The sequence below is a fragment of the Melospiza melodia genome, chromosome 9, assembly GCF_035770615.1.
Source record: "Melospiza melodia melodia isolate bMelMel2 chromosome 9, bMelMel2.pri, whole genome shotgun sequence".
In the NCBI taxonomy this organism is placed as follows: Eukaryota; Metazoa; Chordata; class Aves; order Passeriformes; family Passerellidae; genus Melospiza; species Melospiza melodia.
Window position 1 is genome coordinate 16,134,929 of NC_086202.1, and position 20,878 is coordinate 16,155,806.

The 20,878-nt window shown below is 39.8% G+C and overlaps 1 protein-coding gene across 1 annotated transcript; it reads left to right on the forward strand.

Moving 5' to 3' along the window:
• Positions 1–653: 653 nt before the first annotated feature.
• Positions 654–12,278, forward strand: SLC35G1 (solute carrier family 35 member G1). The gene is given in 4 exon segments (XM_063163513.1): positions 654–688; positions 690–925; positions 4,550–4,730; positions 5,235–12,278. Coding segments are annotated over 4 exon segments (1,212 nt in total). The 3' UTR covers positions 5,995–12,278.
• The last annotated feature ends 8,600 nt before the right edge of the window (positions 12,279–20,878 follow it).

Here is a 20,878-nt window from a genome sequence, read left to right on the forward strand (position 1 = left end):
GCGGGTCCAGGGAGGTCCCACGGTGACAGCCGGGCCAGGCGGGGCTGCGGCCGCTGCACTACCTCGGGGCAGTATCTCGGGGCAGTATGTGGGTGCACTATGTGGGTGCAGTATCTCGGGGCAGTATGTGGGTGCACTATGTGGGTGCAGTGTCCGGGCGATGGGCCCGGCCAGGCTGAGCTGAGCTGAGGGGTCAGTGCTGCGGGCACACACAGCGCTGCTTTCACTTTGGGCGCGCAAATGACGCAACGACGCCCCCAAAATAACTTCGCGTCACCTTTCCCCAGTGTTTTATCTCTTCTGCTCGCAAACAGCCGCGGCCTGCGCGGCCCCCTCCGCTCTCCGGCGGGGTCAGAGCTCCCCCTCCCGAGGCACCACGGCCTCGCTGCTCCCCGGCACCGCTCCCGCTGCCCTCGCCGGGTGTCTCTCCGGGGGACGCCAGGAAGGAAGCGGCGGGGCGCTGCCTCCTGCTCCGCCGCCGCCCGGCTCGCAGGCAGGTACCGGCCGCGGGAGGGCCGGGCCGCCCGGGCGGTTCCAGGCGGGGCCTGGCGGGGGGTGGCGGAGCCGGGACCCGGTGCAGCCTCCCCCGCGGGTGCTCGGCGCTGCGGGCGGGCGGGGGGAAAGCGGCGGGCGGCGCTGGGCGGCCGCACCGCATGCGCAGGAGGGCAGGTGTCGCCGGCAGCCGAGGAGCCGCCGGGAGCATCGCGGCAGCTCCGCGTCCTCATGGTGCTGTGTCAGGGCGGAGAGGGCGACGCTGCTCCGGCAGCGGGCGGGCAGGAGCCGGAGGTGCCGCCGGGCCGGGAGGACGGGCCGGGTGCGGTGCAGCCGTGCCCGGCGCCCGGCGTCGAGGCGGCGGGTGCCGAGGAGCGCCGCGCTTGTGGCTGCTGCTCGGGCATGTCCTGGCCGTTCTGCTGCGAGGCACCTGGTGAGGAGAGAGAGTCGGGCAGGGGGGCAGCGTCGTCCCGGCAGGGCTGCCCGCTCTCGGGGTGACATTGCCGGGCCACGGGGGATGAAGAGGCGGCCCGAGGGCATCGGGCCGTCCGCACGTGGCGGCGGGGCGGGGAGCGGCCTCGGGCGGCTGCAGAGGGCGCCCGGCATCGGTGCCCGCCCCGCCGGCCGCAGGAGCCGCTTCGCCGCTTCCGAGCCGTCCCCGGCGGCGGCCGCTCGCACCTGGTGCCCGCGGGTCACCTGCGAGCGGGTTCGGCCTCGCCCTCGTCCTCCCGTCCTCTTGAGCGGACAGGCCGGCCCCGGTGAGGGAATCCACTCCGTGTCCCTGTGCCTGTGTGCCGGGCGCGGCTCGGCCGGGTGCCCGGTGCCCCCCGCCCCGGGAGCGGGCACAGCGCCGGCACCGCTCACCCCCAGGGCCGGGCGGCTCTGTCGCCTCGGGAGCGGTTATTCCTCGGGAAAACAGTACTTCCTGTTTTTAAAGTTTTAAAGACTTGACAGGTTTGGATAAATAGAGGTGCCTTCTGCCTGTGTGAAATTCTGACACTATAAATGCATTTGAGAGCGCGCTTTAGGTGGTCCACGTACTTGGGACTGTGACTTCCTGATAAAGCCACAAATTGATAAAGCCACAAACGTGTTGGGAAATATGTAACATGTAGGTTTAAAGTGGAGTTGTCTTAAAACATAAATGCCACCTTAAAATAATTTCTGAAGTTATCTGGAGTACTTTTTTTAAAACAACTTCACTGAAAATGTGTTTGTCATTAAAATGACTGTAATTGACTTTCCAGCAGAAAATAGATTTGTTGGTGAGCTGTGGAGAGGCCAGAGTCCTTCATCAGTGAAATTCACATTAGTGTCACTTACAAAGCAAAGCTTGGGGGGAAAAACCCAGTGTTTGAAATCCTGAGAAACTTTGATTAATTAACCAGAAAGAGTACTTCGGTTTTGGGTTGTCTGCCTCACAGAATAGTCGACTGAGGTGATGACTGAAGACTATGAATCACCCCCAGATCTTGTCTGCATGACCATGATTAGTTCCTATGCAGGCTGTTGTGCTCCTGGCACTTTACACAAGTCAAAGAGAGCTCTTCTACTTTTTATAACTTGGGGAATCTTCTGCCTTTCCTGAAGGTCTAAGACAATCATTTTCTCACTGACTATCTTTCCCAAAGCCAGTACTCTTCTGCCTCTCCTGCTATTCTTGAGATTCTTGTATGTGCGAAGTGTGATTTTTTTTTTCATTGCATGCATTTTGCAAGTGTAAAACTGTTTGCAACAAAGTACAGCATTAAAAACTCAATTAGAATTTACATCTAAAACAGGTCACAGTGGGGGGCATTTACCTATGACTTAAAACAGAAGTGGAAGATTGTTTGAAAGTATTATGTGTGGAGATGGCCAGGAAATAAAACTGGAAAACTAAATCTGCAGCCAGTCAAAAAAAGAGGACTTGGGTACTGCTTGAAATCTTTTGATTTTCAAGCTGCTACATTCTTTGAAACAAGCATGAGTGCTTGACTGTTTTGATGGTGTTAGGCTGGTATTTTGAGGCTTAATATTTTGTGGGGTGGGAATGTTATCTTAATGTAACTCCTCTCTAAAACTTACTTTGAAATAGGTACTCTTCAGAACTGCAGTTCTTGTTTTTGGTGGAAGAACTTGGACCATTTTATTTTTAAAAGGAAATAAAACACTTTCTTATTGCACTAAGTTCATGCTTTGGCAATTCAAGGTGTTGATGGTTTAAATTCTAGTATTACAAGATTCTAAAGATTGTGGTTTTGATAGGCTTGGTCTATTGGGTAGCTTACAGAAATTAGTTCCTTCTGATTTTTGTTTGTTCCTTACAATCCAGAGTTTAGTTTTGGATATAAGATCCTTTCAGTATATTTTGCTTTAATTTGATTCGTTTTCCATTTCAGCGCTTCCTTTATTTAGGTTGGCTTCATTCTGTAATAATCAGAGAAGCTATCATGCCTGAGATAAGTTAATAGTTCTGTTTGTGCTGTGTTCATCCCTAAGCCAGCCTGGGTTTGGATTTCCCATTTCAGTTATAAGCCAGTCTAATTCCTCTTGTTTCAATATTTGTGACTGTTAATTTTGAAGTTCTGTTATGTGGCTGTGTGGATTAAGCTATTACGTAGTTCATGGACACTTTTTAAACACTTTGTTTCATAGCTGGTAGGTGTCCTGGTCCAGTGTTGGTTTGTGGTAGTTTTTATAGTCAGTTTTATGTAAGAGGCTGTTGCTAAACAGAAATATTTCAAGTAGAAGCTGTAACTCTCAGCTGCAATGTGGCAGCATTCCTTGAGAAGTAAACCTTTTGCCTACTTGTGGTTGCTGTTGTAAAGCCTGGGTCCCTAGGACTCCTGCCTGGAGTCTTCCCTTCTAGGCAGTAAGTAAGATGCACTTTCTCAGCCTTGAGTGCTGATCTCAAGGAAGATCAAAATGGTTTGTGACAAGTTTTGTTAATTTAAAAAAAAAAAACCCTCTCAAAACCATACTTAGTTGCTAAGCAACTCGCAGCAGTACCCAGCTGATGGTGTTTTGGAGGATCCATAAGGCTCACAGGCTGCCACACTAATGTGAGATGAGGCACCCTTTTATCAAAACACTGCCTCTGGGACATGGAGTTCTTGCTCTTATCTTTAGAGGGAGTTGCACAAGAAAAGGTAGCTCCCAGTGTTTTATGCAGGTAGAGAAAAAAGAGATAGTGAGGTGACATCCCACTCAAATTTTTAGATGGACTCTGTTTTCCTTGGTGTTCACCTCTCGGTTCAGTGGAAATACTGTTCCTTTTATGCAACAAAGCAATAACAAAAAAGGCTAATTTCTTTGGAGATTGCTGCTGCTGACTTCAACACAGTTCTCTGTCTGTCTCACAGTTCTCCCTCTCCTTGCTTGCTTTTTTTTTTTTTTTTAATCAGTGTGGAGAAAATGAGTGGAACGAGGAAGAGTATGTTGTTGAAGAGAGCCTGAGGCAGTGACAAAACTTGAATAGAAACATTAGACTTGGGAAACTTTCAGGAAGGGGAAGTCTGATAAATAAGCATAAACTAAGGTCTTCATGGAATTATGATAAATACCAGGCCTTTAATGTTCTGACATTAGTTACTTAAATTTATTCTGCTTAAAAATCTGTATTTGATGCCTATTTGAAGAAAATATTTGGATTCTTACAGCGAGATAAAAATGTTATCGGTCTTGGTCAAATTTAGGGTGATTTAGTTGCAAAATAAACATGAGGTATAATAGAAATGAACTTCTGTAAAGAGATTTTATATTGTGTATTTGTGAGAAAGGAAATTAACTTTTGCTTAGGAACCTTAGTTAACTAAGAAGCTGATTCCCAAGATAATAGTTTCAGAGTCTGACCATGGACTGTTTTGTAGTCAGTTACATTTGTTGGTTCCTGGGCAGAATTGTGACTAGTCCCTATATAAATCACCCGTACTGGTTGATATCTACAAGAAGTTAAGTCTGCTATCTCGTGTAGAGCTGCAGTGTTATGTATCTCTGTACACTGCAGTGTACAGAGCTCTCTGATCAGAAAAGTCTTCTAATAGATCCTTATTAACTGCAGTTTTATCTGTTGCAGGGGCAAAGAAGAAAGCTGCGTGCCCAGGACTTGGTCTGTTTTATACCATACTGTCTGCCTTCCTTTTCTCAGTGGCCTCTTTACTTCTTAAAAAAATAGAAGACGTACATTCAGTGGAAGTGAGTGCATTTCGATGTGTTTTCCAAATGGCATTTGTTCTTCCTGGTTTAATATACTACAAGTAAGTGTAAAAATGTTTAAATTTCAAGTTATTTCTTAAAACTAGATCTAGAATTATCACTCAAATATGATTGCAATGCAGTGGTATTTTAGTTTGGACGTCAGTTGCATAACTGCATTATTTTAGATTAGTTGTTCGTTTCTTAATATGATTCAGAAAACTGAAAATCCTTGACTCCCTGAATGGTAGAGGCTTCTACTAGGATTATTGTATCAAATGCTTTGATTTCCACAGAGGGGTGATCTTAAAAAAACAGAAGATAATTTGTGGATACTATTGAGTTATTTTGGAAGTGAAAAATTAATCACTAGAAGAACAGGTTCTGAACTCTGAATGTGATTGGGGGTCATGATGGAAATAAGCTGGTCTGTGATCAGACAGTTAAGAATATTTGGGTATTAAACTCCTTTGACTAGAAAGGTATATACCATACTTAAATATGTTTGGATGTTAGTCATGAAATAAGCAAGGTAGTGACATTAATATAACATTTCTGTTTTTCAGAACAGGGTTTTTGGGACCAAAAGGTAAAAGAATTTTTCTTTTCTTCCGAGGATTCCTTGGCTCTACTGCAATGGTTCTTCTCTACTATGCTTACCAAGTCATGCCACTAGCTGATGCCACTGTTATAACTTTTACCAGTCCTGTTTTTACGTCATTGCTGGCATGGATCTTTCTCAAAGAGAAATACAGCCTTTGGGATGTTCTGTTCACTCTCTTTGCAGTCACTGGAGTGATTCTTATTGCCAGACCACCATTTCTGTTTGGCTCACGTGTTACAGGGATTGAAGGAAGTTACTCAGATCACCTTAAAGGAACTATAGCAGCGATTGCAAGCACGTTATCTGCAGCTTCGACTATTGTTATACTAAGGAAGGTGGGAAAGTCTGTGCATTATTTTTTGTCAATTTGGTATTATGCAGTCATTGGATTAATTGGATGTGTTATAGCATTGTTTGTTTTGAATGAATGGCGTTTACCACATTGTGGTAGAGATAGGGTTTTTCTAATATTAATAGGCTTGTTAGGGTTGGGGGGTCAGATATTTCTCACAAAAGCATTACAGATAGAGAAAGCTGGACCTGTATCAATAATGAGAACAATGGATGTGGTGTTTGCTTTTATTTTACAAGTTCTTTTTCTCAATCATATACCAACTTGGTGGACTGTGGGTGGTGCCCTTTGTGTAGTAGCCAGTAGTTCCGGAACCGCCATTCGTAAGTGGAGACACAGTGTGAAAAAAGCTAAACAGAGGGAAATCTGACAATACAGACACCAATTCACTACAGAAACAAGCAATCTTGAAAGAAATATAAATACAATATTTATTTTTATTTATTTAAATATCCCATTTACCAAATTATAGTACCAAATTATATCCAGTAAAATAAGTTCACTTTTTTTAACCAAAATCGAAGATGTTTTAGCAGCTGATGAGGTATATACTTTCTTATATTTAGGCGTGCTAATATGGGCAGTAGAAAGATACTTCAAAGATGTTGCTTCCTTTCAGAATTGTACAATATTTATTTTCCTAAAGTTCCTGGCTCTCCACTTAGACTCTATTTTTCAGAGCAGTGGAAGTAAGTCTCCCAGACTTAATAATATTCTGTGCTTGATTACCACAGGGATTGCAGTACAAAAGTTGGAAGAGAATTAAGAGTTGATAATCCTTAAACAACCAGCTCTTATAGAATAGATAAAACTTGTACTTCTATAAGCTTTCTAATTATTATTTTGCACAGAGATGCCAAATGAGGATTTAATTCGGATTCTAAAAAAACAAAAGCAATTTCATTTTTCCAAGTAATATCAAGAGAAAATTAACTTGGGAAAATTACCTATCAGCTTTGCTTTTTAAAAAAAAGTATTTTAAGTGTTTGCACTTACTTCACAGACATAGTGAAATAACCTAATCACCTATTTTTTTCACAAGTGATTTTCCCTGTAAACATATCTTTAGTTGCTGCAGTCTCAGTGATGAGAGACAACAGTTAATTCTATACCACACATAAATTAGCCCTTTCTTCTGGTAGGGACTGCTGCGCTGTAGCTGCACTTTTCTTTATTCTATGCAAAACATTATATATTTTAGGTATTTAATATAGGTTATATTTTATGCTGCTTATGACTCTTTTCAGATCCTTCTATACAAAAGTTCTTTATGAGACCAAGTTAGAGTCTCCTTTGCCTTCATAAACTTAGAAGGATTTACATTAAAGCTTTTGCCTGTTTCCTAAGAATGTACAAGAGTGCAATGTAATTGCAGTTTCACAGAAAATGCAGGCTGGCCAAGGTCATACAGAGATTCTACAGAAGAGATTTGAGGAAAGCTTGGTGGAAGGGTGACACTATGCATACAAATCACATTCAGGCATCCACACTGCATCAGACAGTCCTAGTGGGCAACTTCAGTCCCACTTCTCATGCTGGCCCTTTTAAGTCTGCATTTATCACTTCTCTTGCACATCTTCTCATTTTTGTAGGCTTTATTTTGAATGTAACAAATACTAAAGAAAAATAGTTTTATTACTGATCTTGGTGTCTTTCACATTTCAGGAGGACTAAGTGTTTAGTATTAGGAAGTGGAATTTTCCCAGGTTGAAACTTTTGGGTCTTATCTCACTAAAGTTTAAAGGAAATTTTTATTGGAATCTTTATTTGGTCCTTTGTATCTTGAGGAGATTTTCAGTTACTTACTCAGTCTAGTGTTTTTCTAAAGAGAATGCTGTCTTCTATACATTTGATAGATGTTTTTTTCTAAATCACTAAATGTGGTGGACTTTTTTTTGATTTATAGATGTCTGGTCACATGTCTTTTCCTTTGCCAGTTAGCGTTGCATCCTGTCAGGGCAGATCCAGAGACTTCAATCCCAAAGGCATGGAATGCAAATAGTACTTTAGGGTCAAAGTATCATAATATACTGAGTCAGAAAGGGCCTGTCAGAATCATTGAGTCCAACTCCTGGCCCTGCACAGGACACCCAAAGGGTCACACCACATGCCTGAGAGCATTGTCCAAATGTTCCTTAAATCAGATAGGCTTGGTGCTGTGACTGCTTCCCTGGGGACCTTGTTCCAGTCCCCAGATATCCTCTGGATGAAGAACCTCTTCCTAATATCCAGCTTAAACCTCCCCTGACTCAGCTTCAGGGCCTTTACTTGAGTTCTGTCACTGACTACAGGGAAAAGAGATCAGCACCTGCCCCTCCACTTCCCCTTATGAGGATGCTGAAGACCTCAGTGAGGTGTCCCCTCAGTTTCTTCTTCTCCAGGGTGAACAGACCAAGTGACCTTAGCAACTCCTCATAAATCTTCCCCTGCAGACCCTTCACCATCTTCATGGCCCTGCATTAAGCTCTCTAATAGCTTAATGTTGTTTTACCTTATGGCACCTAAAACTGCCCCCAGCACTCAGTGCAAGATGCAGAGCAGAGTGGGACAGTCCCCTCCCTCACCCAGCTGGCCGTGCTGTGCCCGGTGCTGTGCTGTGCCCGGTGCTGTGCTGTGCCCGGTGCCGTGCTGTGCCCAGTGCCGTGCTGTGCCCGGTGCTGTGCCCGGTGCCCCCCAGGACACGCTTGGCCCTCCTGGCCACCAGGGCACTGCTGACTCTTACTCACTCACCTTGCCATCCACCAGGCCTCCAAGATCCCTTTCTGTGGTGCTGCTCTCCAGCCTCTCATTTCCCAGTCTGTCTGTTGCCCCACCCCAGGTGCAGAATCTGTCACTTGACCTTGTTAAACTTTGTATGTTTCGTGGTTGCCCAGCCCTCTAATTTATCAGGGTATCTGCAGGGCCTCCCTGCATTTGGGGGAGTCAACAGCTCTTCTCAATTTAGTGTCATTGATATTCCCTGATATTCCTTGGAGTCCTGCATCCAAGTCACTAATGAAGATGTTGAAGAGAACTGGGCTGTGTCTGGAGCCCATTAGAGACTGGACCCCTGATGTCACCCCATTCTCTGTAACTCTCTGTGCCTGACCCGTGAGCCAGTTGCTCACCCATTGTGTAACACAGTTATCCAGCTGTGTGCTGGACATTTTGTCCAGAAGGATTCTGTGACAGTATCAAAAGCTCTGCTGAAGTCCAGAAAGATTATGTGTACTGGCTTTCCTAGATTGACTAGGAGGTTTGACAATCAAGACTTACCATTCATGAAGCCGTGCTGGCTGGGACCAATGATTTTGTCCTCCAGGTGTTTTTCATTACCTCACAGAAAAACCTTTATCTATGTATCTGGATATGAGGAGCTGTCTTTGTCCAAGTTTCTGTAGGTAAAACCTGCACCCTGAATCTGAATGTTTTTATGGATATGAGAAGATTGCATTTGAGTGGTAAAACTGGTTCCTGCTTACAGCTGTCTGTTCTCTGCTTTTCCTGAGCACTGAAGCTCAGCTACTGCTGACAAGGTCAGGAAACTGCTTTATTATCTCTTAAAAGCCTCACATAATAATAAAATTCCAGTTTGGCACCCTTTTTGCTTAATACTTGAAACTGAACTGGGATTGTTTTTCTGCTGCTTAACCATCACTGCCATTGAGAGCAGCTTTCAGGGGAGGGAAAGAAAACAGACTGCATTTTTTACTGCTTCACTTCATGTGTAATATGCATGTGTTTGAATTGCCACTTATAAAGGTGTGGTTCCAAAGCTGTTCAGATTGATGCAAACTTGGATTGTCAGCTAGCCCTGCTCTCTCCTCTTGGCTCAATGCCTATGTGGTTATGTGATGAGCTACTCCTGGGAGCTGATCCAGTACATATCTTCTTAGTAGGGGTGTTGGAGAGGGCAAAACTGGAGTAACCTAAATTTGATGACAGTATAAAAATTTCAGGAAGTAGAATACGGTAGTAGTTTAAATTACATTATATGAATGCTACTTTGTCAGTATAGAATAAAAATTATGTGGAAGCTTACATTAAAAAATATCTTTAGTCCATGTGATTTCAATCAATCTTGTTTACACTTAGTAGAGAAAACAGGTTACTGAAGAAAGGATTGTTTTCTTGTCCTTAACACATAAGTAAATGTAGAAAATATGTTACATGAGCAGAAGTCAACATCTAGGTATAGTGGTTTGTAGTTTTTGTCTCAAGTTCTAGCAGAAACTCCTTCAATATATTTCTTGTGCCAAAACCCCCAGATGATTGGTTTTTTTCTTTGTTCAAACATACAGGGTTTCCTTATGGCTTCATCTGCTTATTTCCTCTTGCTGTTCTTAAACCTTGCTAAATATTTAAGTTGTTAAGATAATAATCTAAACCAGATCCTGTGTTGGCAGATGTATGTTTTGGAACATTGTTTGGATTTTGAGAGATCTTTTAGGGAACTGTTTAACTGGAATGAGAAGGAAGGACTTGACTAGGGCTTCTCTGTCCATAAATCATGACAAGGTAGTTGCTGTAATTGGCTTTTCTAGATGATGTTGGGAATTAAAGACATTTAAGCTTTAAGTTCTTCAACCACCTCAATTTTAAAATTTTTCTTCCTCTCAAATATAGGCAGAAAGCCTAAATATTGGTTGCAAGCCTTAAAGATAATGAAACTACAGAAGTGTGGATACAATGAAATGCTGGGGTTTTTCAATTGAAAATATTTCTTTAAATTTCTGTTGGGATGGTAAAACTTTTCTTCAAAAATTAACAGTTTGAGAATATGAAATGAAACTGTCTGAGTCTTGATTCTTTTAGATTTTGATTCTTTAGCTTTTTAATACAGCAAGTTTCTCAGGGTCAAAAGTTATTTTTCTGAGCTTTGAGTCAGAAATATATTGATGTTCATTGTCTGTAGTGTCCTGCTGTGATCTTTACTTTATAAATATGCTATTCTAATAGCAACTCCTTCCTAGGTAATATGATGGAATATTGTTGCATTGCAATTGCTTTGTTATAATGTTAAGTTTCTCTTGAATTTCAACATATTCATTCAATGTTCTGATTTCAGTGGATTCTGAATAGAGGGAGTAATAACTAATTACTGGTTATTTTGCACAGAAACATAGGGATAAAAAGATTTTAATTGTCACTGGTGCATCATAAGTTTGGTTCATATGTTCTTTACTATGCAAGACACTGTAATTGCTGGTGGTGAGACTTTGTGCCCTTAATGCCTTATGTACCCAACTCTTCTATAGAAAGCTGATGGCTCTGTACTGTCACTGTGCAGCAGCCAATTTCTTTCAGGTTCAGTTGGTTGTTCAAAGTATGCTCTAAAAGCCCTTTAAATAAGTCTACACCAAGAATTTGACAAGCTCATTGTAGTAGACAAGAGTGGTCTATATAATTAAAATGGATTTCTATCTAACACTAGACATGAAATAACCTCAACTTAACAGCATTGGTGATATTACTAGTTAAATGTGTAATTTTTATTCTGAAAACAGATTCCCAATTCCAAAAAGTGGTCCAAGATGATGCTTCTCAGAATTAGTAATAACAAAATGGATCGTACTTCCCTTGATCACAATTTAAAAAATAACAACTACTCCCATGGTATTTTCTCTTCCTTGAGCTTTTGTTTTAAGAGCTGTCTGATGGAGGTTTTATTTCTAGGGAGGCAGCCTCTTTTGAAGTTATTTCCTTGCTAACTAGCAGTAGAGAGTTTGTGTTTTAGTTCTCTAACCATGATTACCATGGCAGGCTCATCTGTGGCATCAGCCCCACCAGGGTAATAAAAACATTGTCTGTGTCCCTGCATGGATTCAGTGTTGGCAGTGCTGATCACTGACTTCAGCAGGACATTGCAGCTACCAGCAGAATGTTTTTGGGGTCATAACTGCCTGTACATCCAAAGAAAAGTTTTGGCTTTATGTTCCTGCAGATGCAGGTGACACACATAGAGTTGTGGGGGGGAACACACATAGAGTTCTATGGTGATAACTTCTGTATATCAGAATGAGTAATTTCCTATGTTATGTGAATTACTGTTTGACAAAAACGGGGTAAAATACCCTCAGCATTAATTAAAGGATTTTTGCTATGTTCTATATATTGTCAAATATATGTTGAATTATATGTTTTGTAGAAGTTACTGGCTTTGTTATGTAGTAGTATATTTTTATAGACAATTCTTATATATTGAAATGTTAAGAATATTTTCATAAGAGATTTATATTCCTTATTGCTAATAAAATGATTCTGAAGAATTAATCTCTGGTTTTGCATTGATTAGTGGAATATAACTGAATGCATTAATTGTAAAACTTAATGAAAGAACTGTTAATCAAACAGTCCCCAGTAAACATGAACATAGGCCTCAAATTCTGCTAATACTGTCATGCTGCATCACTTTTTATGCCTTGCAACAAGCTAGTGACAAAAGGAAGCTTCATCAACTTCCATCCATTAATTTCTTTACTGGAAATACTATAGCATTGACAGATGAGTAAAGTTACATTTTCCTGTGTCGAACTGGCAGTCTGTTTCTGTGGATTTTTTTGTTCTGTTTTATTACTATACATCATGATTGGAATTCAACTTTTGTCCCATATGTCACAAGGTCTTAATTCACCCTCATGCTTCCATTATCTAGTGTGTTAATAATTAATTTTTCACCAAAGAGGGAAAAAATCATATTTGCTAAGTATTACAGAAAGATTGCTAATTTTTATTGTCCTTACAGCAGTGCTGCTTCCTACAGTGTTGTCAGTTCTTGTAAGAGCAGAAGATATCAGAAGTGAACTTGTCAAGCTTGCACTTAAGAGCTTTGAAAGGAGGTGAGAGATGTTTTTTTCTGGGTGTAACTTAGAGAGGGGAAAATAGAGGAGAGACTGTGAGTTCCATCGTGGGGAGTTACTGGCAGCATTGGCCTGTCTATCCAGCATCCTCTTCACTTTGTATGCTCAAAAGTTAACTCATTGTAGGACAACTTGTCGCTGTTTGTTTCACATGCTTTGAAGTAAAGGAAAAGCAAGGTACTTTCCAGAGATCTAACTCTGCCAGGCATAGGCAAGGGAAGATTATTTGTGAAAGAAACTTTGCCCCTTTCTCTTGGCAGTTCTGTGTGTTCTTTGGAACAGCTAATCTAAAAGAAATTTAAGCTTCGAGGGAAGGGGGAGGGAAAAGAACTTTTTTGGTGACTATTAAATTTTTTTATTTAGAAATTATTAGTGACATAGCCTAAGAGACAAAGGCTATTACTAGATGATAAAACTCTTGAAACAAAATTACACAATTATGCTATTCATACACACAAAAAACCCCTCCCAAAACCGGACAAAAAACCAACAAAACAAACAAACAAAAAAAAAAAAAAAAAAACCAAAAAGCCAAAAGGAAAAGAGATCAAAGGATTTAAAATTAAAAAGCATTCCAATTATTGGAAAACAAACTTCACTGAAGTTGCAAAATATTTACATGCCCTGCACTTTATTGATTTGATACAGTGTTCTTACAGTCCTGAGCACAGGAAGTAGTGCATGAGATAAAATATGCAGATGAACTCTTCAAATACATTTCAGTTGATTGTTCTTCAATTGGCTTTTATGGAACTCTATTTTCTCACACTACTGAATAGTTCATGCATTACCCTGTTAAGGAGCAGTGAATTCCAGAAAGGATGAAAAGCTGATTTTATACTCTGAGCAAAGGGAAAAAGATTTGAGTTCTTGCAATGCTGGAATGAAGTGGTTTTGGGGTTCCTATGAAAGAAGTGGAAAGAAAATGTGTGTTTCCTGGCTAGCAAAGTTCATTTTCCCTCTGTAGTGTGGCTGTTCTGTCGGCAGGTGGGGCTGTCTTTCTTAATTTATTTCTTAGAGTGTAAGATTAAATCCTCTTAAAAATCCAAATCCACAGATTTGACATTAAAACTTTTAGTACAATGATGTACTCAGTTTAAATATTAAATTTAAGTGGGATTCAAAATGCTATTGAAGCATTTTATTGACTATACAGAATACTGCTCAGCAGACCCTTGGATAATTTCTTTAACTCTTTTCTCTGATGTTTTAAACTGTATCCTGCACCTCCCCCAGAGCAAAAGATTCTAGATGGTGCTGGATGACTTTGGCAAGGCTCTGTCTAAAATTCTGGGGAGCAAGGAGAGAGGGTCTGCTCCCTTCATGTGAGCATCACTGGTGGGCAGGGATCCTGTAGTGAGATTGGACTTCTTACCAGTAATGATGGTACTGGATATGATGTAGTCTATATCCAGTAGCATATGTCCTAAACATTCTAATTATTATTAAATAAAAAACAATTAAAAGGGAGGGATAGCAAGTACATTCTTACTGCTAAATTCTTTGTGGTGGCCTAGGATGAATTTAGGCTACTGGTTCTAAGGTTGCCCAGAAACAGCACATATGCTGTCTGAGCAGTTGACCTTGGTGCTCTCTGTTTTTCTCCTGTTTGGCTGGGGAATTTAAAAAGTATTTCTGTTCCACTCTTAATTTTTATTTTGGGGCTGGGGTGAGACCCCTGCGTAGTTCTTGAGCAGGTTCTTGGTGCAGGTGCTGAGGCAGGGAGGCTTTTACATCATCTAGCACCTCATCCTCAGGCCCTACTGCCAAGTATTTCCAGTGCTTGGGTTTCCCAGTAACTGTTGTTCTGGTTTCCCAGTAACTGTTCTGGTCACAGCACAGGGCTATGGGCAGGAGCAGGTGTGCTGGAAGAGTCTCTTGAGCAGAGCAGCTGATTAAATAAGGAAGTTGTGCCATACTGTGCCTGAAGCCTGGTAGAGTTGGGAAAGCTGGTACCAACTTAAATTAAGGCAGAGAAATATTAGAAAGGGAGGAGGTGACATGGCTAAGTACTACAGTGAGCTAGAAAAAATACTTGTCAACATGTTTTCCATTAGAAGTTTGGCTGGAGTATTTTTTGCTGGTGTTAACTGGCACTGTTAGGTGTTGTTCTACTTCATAGGAAGTACTGGTCAGTTTTTGGGAAGCTGAGTAATGTTAAAGAAGAGAAAAACCTTTTTAATACTATTTGGAAAGGCTAAGTGGCAAATCCATTTTATTTTATAAAAATACAGTGCACTGTGAATCAGATATTAATATTTACTTTCTTGTTTTCCCATTAGTACTTTATTACATAAAGCAAATATTCCTTTATATTACCATAAAATTGTTCAGTCACTAATAAGTTTTCATCAGGAAATGAAGGAAAAAGCTGTTTGCTTTTGAAAAGTAAACCTGATTTTTTTTTTCACTTTGCCAGAATTATTTCATGTCAATCCATGCCTTGTAAAAGATGTGTGTTGAATTTCTTCATTAAACATCATCTTTATGTAATATGAATAAGACCCTATGTTCTGTTATTTGTAGTAATGTATGTAGGGAGTCCATATGAAAACACTTAGCTGATGTTCTTTATTCTTGCCATGTGACAAGACATTTTTTCATTATTAAAAATGGAGAGTGATAACAAAATACTACAGTCTGAAATCTTGCATGAGAGGACTGCAGGACAGCCTTTTCTTCCCCAGAAGCCTTGTTTGCTTATGTGATTTATCTCCCTTTTCTGCTTTACCTGCCAGAACCATGCAGCTGTATCTCCTTTGCAGTTTCTTACTTCTTCATTTGCACAAAAGGTGGCTAATTTGAATTTCTGATGTTACCAGCAGTTTTGTGGTTTTTTAAAGGAAGGAAGGAAGGCACAAAATACACACATACACATATATTAAGACAAGCTAGAAACTTTTTACAGACTAACCATATTTTTTGCATCAACAAGACTTGTAAATTTTAATTACAATGTCTGTCATAAATCATCTTGACTCAGCTTTACAGAACAGCCTCTTGTGTCTCCTGTTCTCTTAGGAGGGGGAAGGAAGGGGGAGAAAAGGGAAAGGAAAAGTCTGGGGGAAAATCTTTGTTCTCTCACTGGCAAGTTCTCAGTAGCAAAGCTGTCCCACTGAAGCCTGACTGTGTGATTGGGTACAGATTTAAGGAAGAGAAGGAACAGTTTGTTCTCTGCTGATTATATAAGAATACCCTTGACAGCATGTTGCTTGCTTCAGATTACAGCCTGTATCCCATGATTAGCATGGCAAAAAATAGGAAAACTAGAGTGATACCCACATTTCTATTTCTTTACTATGCCTTTTTTTAATCCTGGAAACTTTGGGCTTAAGGTGATGGACAATATTTTAGCCTGTAGCTCTCTAAATGTCAGTTTTGATCAATAAATACTGTTTTCCTCAAGAAAAATATATTTGCCAGTTTGATCCTGCTTTTTGAAATTTTCTGGAGGGTTCTGGTCTTTCCAAATTCTCTGATGCCCACAGATATTTTTGTAGCATGTTTTTCTAATTTGCCTTTTGTCTCCTTGGATATTTAGAACTTCATTTCAGGATTGAAAACATTTTTGCAGTCTTCAAAGATCTTTTTTTGTGACAAGACTGATTTCCTCTTTCATATGCAGAGTTGGAAATATGTTCCAGGTAGATAATGAAAAAGCATTATTAACATTTCATTTCTCCTATTTAAATGTTTTTAAAGCATTAGGAACTTCTAGACAGAAGCAGGAAGGGTTACATTGCACTTTTTAAAACTGCAGCCTAGATGTCTTTCTCTGGAGCTTAATGGATGTGTTTAGGCCCCCAAATTTTTATATAGATCATTACATGCTCACATACAATTTGCTGTAAAGAACAGCAGCTACTTCTGGTTGTGCTCACACTGTCACCTCTCAGAGGTGGAATCAATGGGATTATTATGGTTGTACTCTCAGGGGACAGGCATTGGGTGTGCAGTGAGGGTGCTCAGAAAAGGGAATACAGCCCTACAGATCAGTCAGGGCTGCAAAACTCTAATGCTGCATATGGTGAAGATTCATGTGGTTTGAGATCATCTTCTGCTCCCTCTCCCCTCAAATGCTGCCCTGGATGGACTGTTCATTGGAAAGCCAACCACATTTACAATACACTGGCAACTGAGAAACCTGAAACAAGCAGATATCAACACTGTACTGTTTTCAGAAATCCTAGAAATTTGTTTTGGATAAATATTTAGTGAAGATGTTTCCATACCAGCCCCATTCACAGACAATTTGGTTCTTTAGCAGCGGTCTTGCGGTCACACTCTTCTTGGTAACTTTTCTGCAGATGATTGTAGGTCATTGGTTTGGAATCTGGTGGTGCTTATGTATAGTTTTATTATTTACTCTTTTCCTTTAAGTGTCAATTTTGTTTTTATGACTTCCATGATAACTTCAGATGTACTTTTATTGGTATGTTACCACACTTAGAAGAATTTTTGACTAGGTTGTCTGGGATTTTCAGTATTAAATGCCTCATAACCACATGTATTTATCTTCTTAACCTTAGCATATATATGACTCCAAGTTGTAATTAGTGACTCCATGTTAAACTGCACCAACATGTCTATAAAACACAGCATATGGATATCTTGATGAAAGGAAATTGGGAGATGCTGCTTTTATAAACCTGAAAGCTGCAGAGCAGATGTGGAAGGAATTACTGCAAAGAATCTCAACTGGCATATAAAACAGAAGCTGAAGTTTATTTTGGTTTTATTATAAAAGAAAAAACATTTTACTAAAGCTCTGTTGTATTTAGGTTACATAAAATTGTGTTGTTCAGGAGTAGCTGTGAAAACTATGTGCACTGATGTGACAATGGAACAAGGCAATTTTTTCTCCTTTAAATATTTAGTACTAGAACTTTACAAGTGGATTGTAAAATACGTATTTTTAGAATTTACAGTAAATTTAATAATGTTCCTTTTTGGAGGAGAAGACTGTAATAGATATTGCAAAGTTAATATCCTTTTTTTAATTTCATGAGCAAAGAGCAAAATAGTGATTACCCTTTTTGCAGTCTGATTGTCTGGCTTCTTCTGCGGAAAGTCCTGGTCATAAATGCTCATTTCTGAAGAACTATTAACCACAAGCATTCTCATGCTCTCATATTTTCAACGCCTAATCAGTGAGCCAGACTTTGTAGAAAACACTAGATTATTGTTTACTTACCTATTATAGATTTCAGAAAAGCATTGATGTGCTTACCAGGAAAATATTGTAATTTTATGCAAGAAAGAACACACTTTATAATTATAAAGGTATTGAGGATTATACTGTGTATTTGAGGAACTTTAAGACTATATGAAGAAAGTAATAAAGCAGTCCAGAGTTAATAATGTAAAAACAGTTTCTGAAATTCAAGTAGTTTGTATTATTTATTATTTATTTATTTATTTATTATTTTGAATCAGTATAGAAGTCATACTGGTTGGGATTATTTATCTAGCAATCACAAACAGCTTTAAAATAGGTCTCTTAGTCAAAAAATTGTCTTAAGTGAAACTGCCTTTCTGTAAGAACTGTTTTAATGGGGCAGAGTCCCTTTATGACTAAAGCAGGGCTGTGCTTTACAGAGTTGAGATGCCCTGACAGAGCAGTCACCACCCTGCCTCTGTGGGCTGCACTTCAGTAGAATGATAATTGGTTTCTTGGAAGCAAGGAATTAATTGCAGATAAAGCCTGTGTGTTTCTTCACAAGAAAACTGCCTATCCATTAGTAAATCAATGAAAATTTTGCTGTACAGAAACCAGTTAAGAAAACATTCTCTCTCCTTACTTTCACGTGTTTCTAATTTTCTTTTAGAATTTCTGTTTGCATTTGTGCAAATGTGCATGCTTTTCTTTAGTCCTAGTTGAAGGGTGAGTTTTGGAGCAAAGCCCAAGGAAAAACCTTTTGGCTATTTTTTTTAAAATTAAAAGCATATTTTAAGTGTTTTATGTAATTTGTTAAATAAATTGTTTGAAAATATTGCTATATAATACCACGATTAAAAACAAAATATTCCTTTATACACTATACTGCAGGGTTTAGGCGAGTGATTCATAGTTCAGTCTGAGTGCAGAAAAAAGGCCAGGTATTCTGGAGTACTGATGCCACCACTGTACTTTATTTTCTGGTGGGAAAATTGCCCAAGTAAACTCACATTGCTTTAGTTTCCCCATCTGTATAATGTGAATAATACTTACTATCTTACAGTAATGTGTGGAATGTAATATTTATGCATCACTTTGAAGTTCATCTCTAAATCAATTCTGTAACCCTAACTCCAGACTGTATGGTTGGTGGAAGACTGTGAGACACACCAATATTTTCTGGAAGTACTGCATTTTTCTCTACCTATAAATACCATATTTGAGCTGGATGTGTTGTCTTTAGTTTATCATCAAGCCTGATGGAGCAGTAGGGTATAATGTGATGACTAACAGAGAGTTCTCATGAGAACAGGGTAGACACTGATGTACAGTGAGAGAGAAAACTGAAGCATTCTCAAGGCACTCTCTGCTTAGCTGAGAATGTTAAAAAGAAACCTTGACCCGTGAATTAAGTCCAGCAAAAAAATACTTTCTTCATCTGTATAACACTGAGGTTGCCAGGCAGCTCAAAAATTCACTTCTGCAAAGCTCAGATGTGGGATTCCCCCAGAGAAAGTGGAATTCTGGCTGCCTGCAGAGTTTGCTCACCTTGGGAACAAATTTGAAGGGAGGAAAGTGACTTTTTTTGAGAGGAGTCACTTCCATTGTGTGTACAACCAGGGAGAGATGTCCTGGCTAACAATCCTAACAGCAGCTTTCCAACTTGTCACCAAGGAAATGAGCTTCCTCCCAAGTAGGTCTGCTTGCAGCAGCTTTATTACATATATCTGGACACCATTATTTCTTCTTAGTCAAATTTTTCTCAACCTGCAATGCTTCGTAGCAGGGATGCAATTTCTGAACTGGTAATTGCATAAATACATTCTAGGAAAAGATCAGTTCTGCAGCTTTTTGATACTCATAATTACTTTTTTCCTACACTTTCAGAGAAGCAAATGTCCTGGAGGAAATGAGCATCTAATTACCTTGTAGAGAGCACCTGTCACTTATGTATCTGAAGTGTAGCTTTCACAGTGTTCAAAAATCTTACTGTTATTAAATAATTGTCCAGTATCCTGATGAAATGAGAAGTCTTCAATTTACAGGTGAGGAGCTGGATAAAGAATAAAATCCTTAATACAAGGAATTGCTCAAGCTTGTTATTGATCCCCAGTGTGCTAAGTTGGCCCATTGATATGTCCCTGAAGACAGATGCCTTTTTGGCAGGTCAAGGTGATTTCTCCAAATTTTCCATTCAGTAAAGTGCAACACTTCCTTTTCAGTATAGGATATCTTTTATTGTTGGAGGTTTGGAAGTTGGAAAAAAAGTGCAAACACATTGTAAAGGAACAGTTATATATATTTTCCCCTGGAATAATGTGATAGCAACTTTCCTACACTCTTTAAAACAAGTGGAAAAGCAGAGAGAAACTGGAAAAAGCTTCTGTGGAAAGGTTGGTGTTGCCTGTGTGTTTGGAGGATAATTCATTGTCACTATTGTAGAGCTGAAAACCCATTGCATGACTTGCTATGAAGCAACTGACATAAGTTGTAGTGTACACTAGAATATTATTAATTAAATGTATTTTGAGCCAATATTCAGGCTCTAAATATATGAAAGTATGGAAAAATACACAGATCACACAAAACATGAGTTGGAAAAGATTCACTACTCAAATTTCAGTTTCTGCAATATATTGTCTTACGGCATTTTTTGGATACTATATGCACTGAATGAAATCCAGGCCATGCTGGAGGCAAAGGCAAGGATAAATTTTCAGCAGGACCTGGGTTTTATCCAACATATGTTATATTTCAGTATAGGATGATCAACATTACAAGTTAATTACGTAAATTAGTTCAGACTGACCATGTGTTATGTCTTTTAAACAATAAATTATTTAGATGGTATTCTGCTAAAAAGATTAAGGTGCTCTTCTATGGTGGATGTATTTTCTTCTCTAATAACCAGAACCTATTAGCCAGGGAAAGACTCAGAATAGGTAATAAATGTAAAGCCAGGAATTAATAATGAACAAATATATAACACACTATACCTGACCTGATTTGTTTTAAAATTCCAAATAACAACATAAAACCTGTTTGAAAACATGTAACTTACCAGTGGGTAACTTCACTGGCTTTTTTGATGTATTTGTTGAATAGAGTATTTGCTAACAGACCTTCTCCACAGTTATTAGGGTCTACAGGACATCAATACTCTCGTATTATGCTCACAAGATAATTGTTGCAATGAGGTGATATGTGTTTGCTGAGGTAAGTAGAATACGCAGGGTTAGATCTGATTTTCAAGTGGC